The sequence below is a fragment of the Nelumbo lutea genome, chromosome 5 (assembly GCF_056320005.1).
Source record: "Nelumbo lutea isolate HS-2025 chromosome 5, American lotus-T2T, whole genome shotgun sequence".
Taxonomy (NCBI): Eukaryota; Viridiplantae; Streptophyta; class Magnoliopsida; order Proteales; family Nelumbonaceae; genus Nelumbo; species Nelumbo lutea.
In genome coordinates this window covers 59,595,667-59,608,366 of record NC_142688.1, presented here as the reverse complement: position 1 = coordinate 59,608,366, position 12,700 = coordinate 59,595,667, and the positions used below count along the sequence as shown (strand labels likewise).

At 43.6% G+C, this 12,700-nt stretch overlaps 1 protein-coding gene and 1 pseudogene across 2 annotated transcripts; both read right to left on the bottom strand.

Annotated features, from left to right (window-relative positions):
* Window positions 1-1,214: 1,214 nt before the first annotated feature.
* Window positions 1,215-6,219, bottom strand: LOC148852644 (UDP-glycosyltransferase 73D1-like; annotated as a pseudogene). The gene has a single exon (XR_016098687.1). The product of XR_016098687.1 is annotated as a UDP-glycosyltransferase 73D1-like (transcript).
* A 131-nt stretch (window positions 6,220-6,350) lies between these two features.
* On the bottom strand, window positions 6,351-8,146 carry LOC148852643 (UDP-glycosyltransferase 73C1-like). Its single transcript, XM_088942564.1, has one exon. It carries the CDS (start codon window positions 8,036-8,038, stop codon window positions 6,563-6,565), a length of 1,476 nt encoding a protein of 491 aa, XP_088798690.1. The 5' UTR covers window positions 8,039-8,146; the 3' UTR covers window positions 6,351-6,562.
* Between the last annotated feature and the right edge of the window lie 4,554 nt (window positions 8,147-12,700).

The window sequence follows — 12,700 nt, the reverse complement described above, 5'->3', positions numbered from 1 at the left end:
GAAAGATCTAATTTGAGTACCGATTTATTAATAGGATTGGGATTGGTTTTACTTGTTCAACCAAAATTAAAAATGCCCCTACTCTAGCAACATTTAATGGTTTTAAAGTAACTTCCTTGTGGAAGGTGCCTACTGAGTGAATGACTCTGTTGGTAAAGTTTTTGGCTGGTTGTAGCACAGATTTGTGATTGATTCCCACCTTCACCTGGATCCAGGGAGGGGGGTTATGGGTTTGGAGGATGGGCTACCCCGTTGTGTGGCTCCATTAAGTCCAAAAAAATAAAAGATATTTCCTCCTACGGCACTACCTGTTGCCTTTATTCATATTTGTACAATTTTGAAACAGAAGGGTTGACAAAATTTTGAGGGGTCCTTCAAGCCTCAAGAAGAGGAGAATAATTGGGCTGATATATATGACAAGGATAATCCTATGTCTCTTATAGGGCAGCTGTTGTGTTCTTAGATGGATACTGGATAGGAGAGGCTGCCCTTAGGGCAAAACTGATAGTTGACAGTTTTAATCTTTGACTTTGATACCATGTACTGAGGCTATATGTTGATACATGTTACTGATCAAATATATATATATATATATATATATATATACATGTTGATACATGTAGCTTCAAATAACCGGGACAAAATATTCTAATACAGAAGTCCTTGTGGATGGCCTTGTAATCCTTATTATGAAATGCAGTATATTTTTATCAGTCTCCTTAGCTTTCCAACTATGACCCATTTATATAGGATGTCTAAAATTGTCATTTGCAGAGGATATATAACATATTTGAAGGAGATAGCAAAAGATTCAATAGGCATATTGTTATCAGTTATTAGGTCTGTAATTTGGGCAACTGGAATAAGACTTATTTAGGTTATTTAAGATCTATTTGGAGACATTGAATTTATTTAAGATCTACATGTAGGTTAAAGAAACATAGATGATTCTTTTCTTTCCACCTGACAAGAAACATAGCCCCAACTATACTTGACATTTCATTGAAGAATTGCTCTACAGTCAAGTCATTTGTTAGATGAGATTTAGAGAAGGTTGAAGTAGTGATTAAGAGGGAAGAAGAAAAAGTCATAGAGCTACTGATGTCTGAAAGACATAGAACAAAGGACAAATAGGGTGTTAATGGTTCGGTTCTAGGGCAAAATAAAAGAGAAAAAAAGGAGGAGGAGAGAAAGAGAAGAAGAAGAAGAAGATGGAGAGAAACGGCTAAAAGAGAATTCAAGCTTTCTCCCAGCCAACCGGCTCTTTATTTATAGATTTTGTGATAGTTATACAAAGACATTTATGTCCCTCATTAAGTATGGGACTCATAACTTAAACTTAGAAAAAATAGACAAATCAACTAACAATAAAACAAAGCATAAAACTAGAATACCCTCTTGGCTGCCGACTCTAACATAGGTAAAGTGAGAGCTTGGGCAAATGGCAGAAACAGCAAATGAAGAGGAGATTTACTTCAACATTACACTTGTGTAACAAGCCAGACATAACACGTTCACATACTTCCTGAAGATGCGAGTGTAAAAACTCGAAAGATTATTAGCTTTCTTTGTTTTGACTGCACTTTTTCTGACCCTCCTGCATATTCTCTTGGATCAACAGTGACATGTTTAAGTAAGACGACCCCTTTTCTTCAGTTGCCTTCTTTGCCTTCTGCCCAAGCTCACTTGCCTTATTTCTTCTTTCTTCTCCTTCATTTCCTTCCTGCATCAGTAACTTTATGCCCTTTTCAATTTCTTCCCTTTTCACCAACACTCCAACCTTCTCTTCGTCCCCCAACTTAACAGGAACCTCAACTCCTATGCGTACTCCAATCTTCAAAACGTGTATGATCAACTTCTCATTGAAGAACTGCTCTGCAAACATAGGCCATGTTATCATTGGAACACCTGCACAGATTGATTCCAGTGTTGAATTCCATCCACAATGTGTCATGAACCCTGTAATTGCAGGGTGTGACAGGATTTGAACTTGCGGTGCCCAACCCTTAATTAAAAGACCTCTACTTTGATCCTCTCTTCAAACCCCTCCTCCAATAACTACTTTTCCAACTCTGCAAATCTGTCTGCAGTTCTGATTACCCATATAAATGGGTAGTTTGATGCTTCCAGACCCAGTCCCAGTTCTATCAACTGTAGAGGCACCAGGCGACACTGGCTACCAAGGCAAGCATAAAGAACAGATTTCGGCTTCATTGAATCAAGCCACGCTAAACATTGGTTCTGCTCTACTGAAGCCTTGTTACCTCTCTCAAACTTATCTGAACCATCCTTGTTACAGAGAGAAACAGGCCCGATGCACCATACCTTTTTATGTATAGCTTTCTGGTATTCCTCAACGTACCCAAGCTCCAACTTTTTAAAACTATTCATCACCACTCCATATGCTGTTAAATCAGCCTCTCAAATTTGTCTGCGGATGTCTTCCAGTTCTGGTTTCACAACAAAGGATCCTGGTAGCTGAGCTTTGGTAATCTCAACCCTGTGGAGCATGCCTGGAACCATGAAGGGTTCTGAGTCGGAGGAGACTGTCTTATGAGCATTGTAGTGTTGTACATTGTGGGAACCGAGCAGAGAGAAGCAGCATATCCCATGGAAGATAAGCCTTGGAATTTGGAACTTGTTGGCTATTCTGGATGTCCATGGGAGGTAACTATCTGCAATTATGCAGTTGGGCGGAGGTTGTTGTTGTTGTTGCAGATACTGTTCCAGTGGTTGTTGCAGCATGCTAGCTGCATCCAAAAAATTTCTGATCAAGTCAGCTGAAGGGATGCTGTCCAGATTCTCACATCCCTCTGGTAGGCCAGCTTCTAGGCAGGGAAAACGGAGTGGGAGAAGACGGATTGGAAGACCAGATTCTACTGCACGATCGATGGTTGTTTTGAAGCGAGAAGCATTGACAAGTGTAGTAACGAAGGTTACAATGACACCCCTCTGAGCAAGAAGTCTGGCCATGTCGATCATGGGGATCATGCGGCCTTGGGCCATTAGGGGAACAAGTACAAAGTGGAGCTGGTGATGTTCTGCAGCCATTGTCACCGGATATTCGTTGTGCCAAGACTCACATCAGCTCTCAGGTCTTATATAGGATAGGAGCTTGCCTTTGTACGTGCAGCCGTGCACGACGGACTAACCCATCAATCAGCCCACCTCATATGAATATGATCGAAGCTCCTTTCGACTCTCATCTTCATTCTTCAAACTTCAAAGACATTAGACTTGGACTGAGCTTTAATTAATCTGCTATTGAAGCTTCAAAGAAACTTTGAATGATAAGGAACGCCGGACGGGAGCATCTCTGGGGGCCAATTCAGATGGGTCAAAACCTATAATATAAGGATGCCTATACTAAACTGATGAGCAATATTTGGCTGTTTGGGAGCATTCTGTCACGTTGCTTCATTCAGTCCCTTGTTTGTATTTTTATCTTTTTAGCCAAAAAGATAATATTTTTAGCATAAATTAGGATATGCTTCTGGTGTGTTCCACTCGCCCATTCATGCGTTTGAGGTGGATTTGTTTTTTTCCTTTTTTTTTTTTAAGTGAAGTTTTGTCTTTAGAGGGAAAGATTTTTTGTCCTAAACCTAATTTTTTTTGTCTATAAAGGTAATTGAACAGTACCTCTGATGATATAAGCATGACTTCCTATGTAATTTTGAGGACAACTTAACAAAAGTACTTGTGAATTAGGCTGTGGACTGCTTAGCAAATTCAGACAATGTTGCTCGAACCTCTTTGGCATTATCCTCTGAGAAGAAAGGTTTCTTTCAACTAGTCAGATATCAGAAGTTGAATGCTGCTTGCTGACAATATGGCTGCAATTTTCCTTTGTGATAAATATTCAGAGCCTCTTCTAATATAAGGCTGTGTTTTGGAAGATGCAAATCTGTAGAGCCTAAATTGTAAAATTGGTTTAGTTTTAAATTGACACCAAACTTTTAGCAGATGCAAATATGAATTCTTAAATTACTCTTATGATTTAGTTTACTGTTTGACAATTGACTGTTGTGTCAATCGACTAATACTTCCTTGTTAAAAAAAAAAGAAAAAGATTATTTTACCCTTTGTTTTTCTTCAAATTTTCGTCTTTGCATTGCTCACCGGTAAATGCAAAGGAAACTCACCTCAAGCCCCCCACTACTAACCATTGTATTGGAATCTAATACAACGGGGCATACCTGCGCCAAAACCATTCAATTTGGATTATGTCTATATTCCAATTTTCTAATGGCTTGGGATATTCCACTCTTTCCTGCCGAAACCAGAGAGACCTATGAGAAGAGCAGCACGCCATGGAAGTAGAAACTCACCTCAAGCCCCCTACTACTAACCTCCGGTGCATGTAGACTTACGTCGTCGCCTGGGTCGACTCCGCCACCAAGTTTTGCACCCGCGGTTGCAAAAACCCCACCTTAAATGACTGTGTCGGGTGCAAAAACCCCACCTAGAATCGGAAACTCATCCCAGAGATTAACTACTTCTCCGCTCAAGGCCTCAAGACCCCCACTACTAACCTCCGGCACATGCAAAGCTATGTCGTCGACTACCTGAAAGATACCGCCACCCCTCCTCTGGAAGATTCCACGGCTTCACTGCCCCTCCTCCGGCAGATTCCACGGTGTATTGAACATCGGCGCTATGGTTATAAAAAACCGCACTGGCTTCGCGTCCTTGAATGGATTCTCTGATCGGGTACCCTAATCTGATGGGAAAGAACCGAAATCTTTACCTTCTCTGTCATTGGCGGTCGCTGCAACTTCCACTCGACATAGAGGACGCAAAGCGGCAGCACCCCCTTCCGATTTCTTCCCTTTTCTCTCTTCCTCTCTCTCTTCTTCCCGCCCTTCTTCTTCTTCTTCATCCCCCATCAATCTCACCTCCCCTATTTAAGTATCCTCTCTTAGTCAATCTTTTAATGCAGCAAATATTAGAGACTGCTATGGCCTATCAGTCCACCACGGAGCAGCTGAATTGCATGCTTGAAAAGGCAATAAGTTATTAAGTTCAGACACCTCAGACAGCACCAGTGACAGTTGCGGTCCATCCATTCATCCAATCGACAAGTCATAATCTGTTGCACTTCAATTCCATTCACTTTGTGTTTCCTAGTTTTGGTTTCATGGCGGTGAGTTATGCAAGCAGTGTTGGCAGGTTGCGATGTGGTCGATGGGTTGAACAGAAATAAGAAAAACAGAAGCACCTGTTCATATGGATTATATGAAGGATAGTTGGGCCACAGCCACTAGAGAAAGACTCCTATCAAAAGCATAGCAGCTCATCATCCCTTGCAGATTCTACAACCGCCCGATTCATTAAAGGATGAAAGGGTGGCTCGAATGGAAGATTCAAGAAATAAAAAGGAAGGTTCAGGACGAGGAGCCAGAATATGGCCCCGACCTCGTACGCCCACTCGGCACTGAACCGACCAGAATTCCGTCCATCACTAGCACATCCTCTTCAACTTTAACCGGCGTGGCGAAGACCGGCGACGACCTCGAAGGTGGGGTCTCCAGGTTTTCTATCGACAACAGAGGGGATGGTGAAAAACCACGAGGCGATATGTTGAAGCGATGGAGCAGCGGGTGAAACTTGGTGGAATTGATGATCTAAGATGGCAAAATGTCGGCGGAGGGTGAAAGGCATGCACCTGTGGCACGGGAGTACTAGATCAGTGTGGAGTCCACATGGAGGGGATTGGGAATTTAATGGGGGAGAAACGTATTATGGTCGAGAGGTGTGGCGGAGGGCTGAGTTCGAAAAGGGTTGGAAGTTATAACAAGGGCATATTGGATATTTTTGAAAATTATAACAGCTGATCTACATTTGAATGATTTATGATGGAATGTTAACGGTAAGGGAAGTATTAGTCAATTGTCAAAAATAGGGGTAGGGGTAGTGTTAGTCAATTTTCAAATAGTAAGGATACACTTAGCTAATTAACTAAATCATAAAGGTAGTTTAAGAAATTTATCATTTTTTTATCAAAATCCCACTTGAATGCAAATTTATTTCTTTTTTATTGGTGTACTTTTATATCTTACTATCAATGTAAGTATGCACTGATCTGTCATTTGTCAATACATAAATGTAATGTTGCCAAACACAATTAAAAGTGAATCAAAGACTGCAAATTTACCCTAAACCGGGATTTACACTCCATTTGCATCTTCCAAATGAAGCCTAAGTTGAATGATTCTTTGTGTTTGACCAAATGGTCTAATGTTTAATTATTGCCATCTTCGTTATAATTAATTAAATTTCAGTACAAGGTATGAATTTGTCTATACTTGTCAATGCTTTAAGCGAGATGGACTTTCAAATGAGGGGACATATTAGAGAATAAAAACTTATTCAGAGACTTGAAAAATTGAAGCCTCTCACACTTTATACCATAATTTTTTACCTATATTGAAGAATTGAAGCCTCTCACACTTCATAGAGTACCTGTATGTTTCCATTATTCGGTTTAATCGAACTTGGATTCATAATCTGTTACGCACTAGTTTAAATTTTAATGACCTTGTAACTGTGTGTGAGGATACAATTACAGTGGCTGTTTGTTCTGAATGACTACTTGATTCATGATATCTTGGATCAACAGTGTGATGTTGGTATGAGAAGATCCCCCCTCTTCCACTGCTCTCTTTGCCATCTCCATGAGCTCTTTTGCTCTCTGTCTTCTATCTTCTCCCTCATCTCCCCCATCCATCAACTGGACTATGGCCTTCTCCACTTGTTCTCTCCTTACCAGCACCCCAACCTTCTCTTCCTCTCCCCACTTACATTGGACATCAACACCAATCCTGACTCCAATCTTGAGAATTTGTACAACCAGCTTCTCATTACAGAACTGCTCTGCAAACATAGGCCATGTTATCATGGGCACACCCGCACAAACCCCTTCCACTGTTGAATTCCACCCGCAATGTGTCAAGAAGCCACCTATGGCTGAGTGAGACAAGATTAATACCTGAGGCGCCCAGCCCCGAATCAGGAGACCTCTTCCTTTGGTCCTCTCCTTAAAACCTTCCTTCAACAACCATTCCTCAAAGGATTCATTGCTGTTTCTGACTACCCAAATGAATGGGCGGTTTGATGCTTCTAGCCCCAACCCAATCTCTATTAATTGTGGAGGAATCAGTCTACAGAGGCTGCCTAGACAAGCATAGACAACAGACTTTGGAGCTCTAGCATCCAACCACTCCAAGCATTGGCTTCCATCAATTGAGGCCTTATTACCTCTCTCCACCTTATCTAACAACTCTTTGTTGCACAATGACACTGGCCCAATACACCAGGCTTTCATTCCTTTAGCTTTTTTGTACTCCTCGGCATAACGAGGCTCCAGTTCGGAGAAGCTATTTACCACCACTCCGTAGGACGATAGTTCAGACTCTCTTATACGATTATGAAAATCTTGTAGATCCGAAGAGGTCTGAGTAACAGTTCCGGGAAGATGGTCTTTGGTGAGCTGAATTCGATCTGGTAGGCCTGGCACCTCAAAGGGCTCTGAGTCGGAGGTGATTCTCTCAAGAACCTTGTGGTGTTGTATATTGTGGATGCACAAGAGAGAGAAGCAACAGGTTCCATGGAAGATGATTCTGGGTATTTGAAACTTGTGGGCGATATCAGATGTCCATGGGAGAATCATGTCGGATATAATGCAGTTGGGTGAGGGTCGTAGTTCTTGGAGCGATTGTTGTAGTGGTTCTTGGAGCATTTCGGTGGCATCAAAGAAGCTCTTGGCCAAACCTCGGGAGGGGAGGGTGTCCAGATTCTCAGACGTCTCTGGCGGTAAGCCTGTTGCTGCATGTGGAAATTGGAGTTGGAGAAGACGAATGGGGAGGCCGAATTCAATAGCCCGGTGCATGACGGAGTTGAAGCGAAGAGCATTGAGGAGGGTAGTGACTATGGTGACCATTACTCCCCGCTCTGCAAATAGTCTCGCCATGTCCATCATGGGAATCATGTGGCCTTGGGCCATTAGAGGAATCAAAACGAAGTGAAGCTGTGAAGCCATGGCAATAATGGAGGGTGATGATCAGCTACGAGTCCCCTCTCTCTCTCTATCTCTCTCTCTCTCTGTGAAGTCTGATGAGATAAGATATTCAAATAGAAGGTGGTCAAAGCATCTCTCTCTCTGTGAAGTCTGATGAGATAAGATAAGATATTCAAATAGAAGGTGGCCAATGAATGTGTCCAATATCAGTGCCATAATTGGTGGCATAAGCAATTAGTAAGGACGAAGTGGCACGCTGGTCCATACTCCATTTAAATGGTTGTCCGAGTCATGGACTCGTGTAGGAGTTCAAATCAGTCCCCCACAACGTCCCACAGCACATTCCCACCGTGTATTGTGAATATCTCCCAACGCGTTGCTTCATCATTTCTGATATCCGGAAATGTTTCCAATATATGGGAGAAATGTGCTGTGGGACGTTGTTGGGGGCAATTTTGTGGGGGGCTGATTTGTTTTCTATGCATAATTTGGTTTAATGGTTTTTGATCTTTTTTAAATTTTTAATTATTTTTTTTATTTTTTAAAATTTCCTATCAGAATGAACTGTTTATTCGAATCGGATGATCGGACTATTAACCAAAAATCGGTGATCAAAACGGTTCCATTTTTGGGTCATTTTTTAAAACATTGCTTTAAATCATGGACTCACTCAACGTATAGAACTTTTCTTGAAACGTGTATCAATCCTCACAAAGCACCTTACTCATGGTCATTTGCAATCGTGTATCAAGAATATCTCCATACTTTTATATTTTTCTTTATTAGGGAATATTCTCAATGCATGGCTGCGAGTAACTGTAAATAACAACATTTTATTAAGGGATATTTTTCTTGTGCTGAATACACTTAAAAGGCCTAAAATCGGTACAATTAGATATATGTTATTTTATATGGATAGGTTTAATATAATACTTTAAAAGGGTGTTGAAGTGGGTATACTGTATACGTATTAATTTACATCCCTTTTCTTGATGTAGTCCAAAAGATGTTAAAATTAAAAAATTAAAAAAAAAGAAAAAAAGAAAAAAGTGTTCCATCATATAAACTTTTATCACTATCAATATGTTTTTTTCTACTTTTTCTTTTTTTGATAGAGGAATGTGCTCGTATGAAAGAGTGGGTGTTTTTAAGCACTGCTTTCAAAATCGGACCAGACCAGACAGTCGGACAGGAAAAACCGAGAATTGGTCACCCCTCAAAACCATTGATTTTGGTCAACAAACCACTGAACTGGTTGGTTAATTATTCAAATCATTTGAACCAGTCGAACGGTTTTAACAGTTTTCAATTTTTTTATTTTTTTAAATTTTTTTATTTTTTTGTCAGAATAGACCAGCTGTTTGGATCAAATGATCGGACTGTTCGAACCAATAACCGGACCCCTGACCGATTCGTTTTTAAAAACCATGTTTCTAATAATTACAAGCAATAGAAAACTTGAATTAAGGTGTCAGACCCAGCAGACACTTAGATGGCTTTATTTGGTCAGCTTAAAAGCACACGCATTCTCATTTCTTCAAATATGTTTAGTCATGTAACTAACCAATTTTAGCTATTTGCGTTTCTTTCTTGTATTTTCTAATCGTAATTTCTAATTGATGATGCCACCTTGCCTCTGGAGCAATACGGAGCCTGAAACGGAGAAGATGAGGGAATTCCGAGGGGGAACCCGGTGAGATTGCTCCGAAGCTCAAGTTAGTATTCTCTCGAAGGCAAGATAAAACCAGATGGCACAAAGTTCACATACCTTGTTCTTGGGGGGTAGGGAGCCTTTTATAACCACTTCGCACACTCACTCCGAGGCTTCTGTTAGGTCGAGTATGATTATCTTTGCGCTCCTGCCAGTTCGGGTGTCATCACCTCTACTGGGACAGAACCGCCACTGCTCTCTTTGTCGGAGCCGTCTCTACAACTGGAGATGGCGGTAGCAAGTGGCCGGTGGCCGTTTGAGTGCAGCTGTCAAGCGTCAAATCCCAGGTCAGTCAGGTGTGCTACCCCTGGGTACAAACTATCTCGGTGTCAGCGAGGTACAGTTGTTTAGTTTGGCGTCCTGGAGGCGAAGTGTTGGAGTGGTGGGCGAGGTGAAGTCTTGAGTTCGGATTGGGGAGTGTCCCGAACTGTCGTGGGGTGGGCCAGTTTGGGTCATTGCCTTGTGTGAGGCTCGGGGCATAAGGGAGAGTTCGGGCTCCATGTAGGGAGTTCGGGCTCCTAGTAGGGAGTTCGGACCGCTGGTTCCTCCCTTTGGTGCTCGCGCCTTGGGCGCGCTGTTGTGCCAAGCTGTTGCCTTTGCCATGTGTTGCGTAATTACGAGGTCAGGCCAAATCTTCCTTCATCAATTGCCCCCCACTCCTCATGCTAAGGGTCTTGCCCTGGCGCTGGGAGTTCGCGAGGTGGCAGGTGGATTTGTCCCGTACTTCGAATTGGTTGAGTGATAACGCGAGGTGCGTTGCTAGGATTCTTTTGGGTTTCTCGAGCGCCCAAAAGACGGGAGACGTGCTGATCTTCCTGCAAATGCTGTCTAATGTGACAACGTGCGCCTTATTTCAAAATTCAAAAAATGCACCGCTGGGAAACGTGACAGTGCGTGCCTTATTTCAAAATTCAGAAAGCACGCCGCTGGGAGATGTGATAGCGGGCGTCCTTTCAAATTTGAAAACATGCCGCCGCCGCCTTTAATGTGAGGAGATGTGCGGTCAATTCCGAGAGATGTGTGGCCAGTCACGTCTTGGTCTCAAGAGACATGCGGTCAGTCACGTCTTGGTTACTGCAGGTATAAATAATGGGGGACCCCAGTTGCTTTTGTCACTTCTGCGTTTTGCTTCTTGAGCTCGCATCCGAGTTTCAGCTCGCATCCAAGCTTTTAGTTCGCATTCAAGGTTTTTTGCTCGTGTTCCAGTTCCCATAGTCTGTTCAAGCCTTTTTCCGGGTGAGTACTTTCCTGGAATCCATCTTTTCTCCTCGATGTCTAGCTCGGATAGTTCAGATGGTTCTTCAAGTGTGTTAGATGTAGGTTCTACGAACCGAGTTGCAACCCCTGTTGGTCCTAGCGAACCAGAGGTAGAGCTTGAGGAAGAGTTCGAACCCGTAGGCCGAGTTGCCTCGGGTAGTTTGGCGTCCACCTCTCATCGAGGTCGGACGTTAGACAAGTTTGGTCCCTCAACCATGATGCCTGAGGAGCTCCAATCCCTTATTACCTATTACAACTTGCCTGGGGAGTACGCCTACTTCATACCTTCGGGTAGCTTTCCTTGGGAACATGGTCCTGAAGAGATCGTGATATTCTGGGAGCAGCTCGCTGCAGGGCTGCGATTGCCTTTCCACCCCCTTCTTGTCGAGGTCATGAACCACTTCGGCGTTACTGTTGGCCAGCTTCACCCGAACTCCATTCGTAACTTGGTGGGGACAATCTCCCTATTTTGCGAACAGGGCTTTCCTTTAGACTTGGAGATATTCTCTTCTATTTTAATGCTTAAGAAGCAAGCAGGTCCCCTTCCCAGGCGTAGGTGGGCGTATTACCTGTCTTGTCGCCCGGGTTTTAAGCTCTTACACGAACTTCCCAACAAGGTCTCGGCATGGAAGCGGGACTACTTCAGGGTGCGAAGTGTACTAGGGTGGCCATTTCAGACTGGGTGGGGGATGGCCGCCCCTAACTCCGGGGTTACGCTTGATAAAGAGACAGTGAAGGGCCTCCAGTGATGGGCACAGCTTGGGATAAAATTCCATCAATATCTAACGGAGGCCAAGCTCATTATGGCCGCCCTGAGTTCGGGTAGGTTCCTTGCTCAGAGGTTTCTTGTTTTGCTTTGTTCCCTTTTTTTTTATGTCAAACACTTTTTTGCAGGTGTGATGGACTTAGAAAGAACTTGTGGTGGGCACCTATTTCAAGGCATGAAGAGGAGGAAGCGAGTCGCCAAGCGAACTCGTGCCGAGCTGCCCCGAGATGCGGAGCCCGAGGTACCAGACTACCCGTCAGAGGATCCACCCAGGGAGCCCGAGGCGGCTCCTCCAATGCAAGAAGCGGCAGGGGCCCCTTATGCCGAGACTACTTACACGGGGGCTCCTGCCTACTCTGGGTCCGCTTATACGCAAGCTAGGCCCTCAAGCTCGGGAGCCCAAGGGGAATTTAGGAGCGTATTGTTGCCAAACTACGCTCTTCAGAAGAGTAGGGAGGCCACCTTCCCTGAGGAGGTCATGACGTGGACCGATCTTCCTTTGAACCAGGTGGCCTGTCGTGCTGCCACTCATGCCATGGTGGTGAGTCAGATTTCTTGTCGAGCTCTTTTGCTTTTATCCCTCTTGTTGTCGTTCTTCTGATCACTTGTTCTTTCCTTTTGGTAGGTGAACTATTCTATCCATGCCTTGGCGGCCCAGGTGGAAAGGAGCTCGAGGCAGGCGCGAGCTACCGAAGAGGCTCTCCGTGCTGCCGAGACAACATCTTGAGCTGCTGAGGCGGCTGCTCGCGTTGCATAGACCAGACAGGCGAGGTCTCAAAGAGACGTCGAGGCCATGGGAGTAGTGGTGAAGCACATGGCAGACTTGAGGCTGGATCTGTAGCATCAGGTTGAATACCTTCAGGAGGATTTTAGGGAGAGGACACAGATCTTTTCTCAAGGCACCGAAGATGCCAAGAAGAAGGTCGTCGATGAGTACATTGCCTCGTCG

What these genes read in the sequence shown, in the direction of transcription:
- LOC148852643 (XM_088942564.1), bottom strand. Translation starts at nt 8,038, where the DNA reads ATGGCTTCACAGCTTCACTTCGTTTTGATTCCTCTAATGGCCCAAGGC.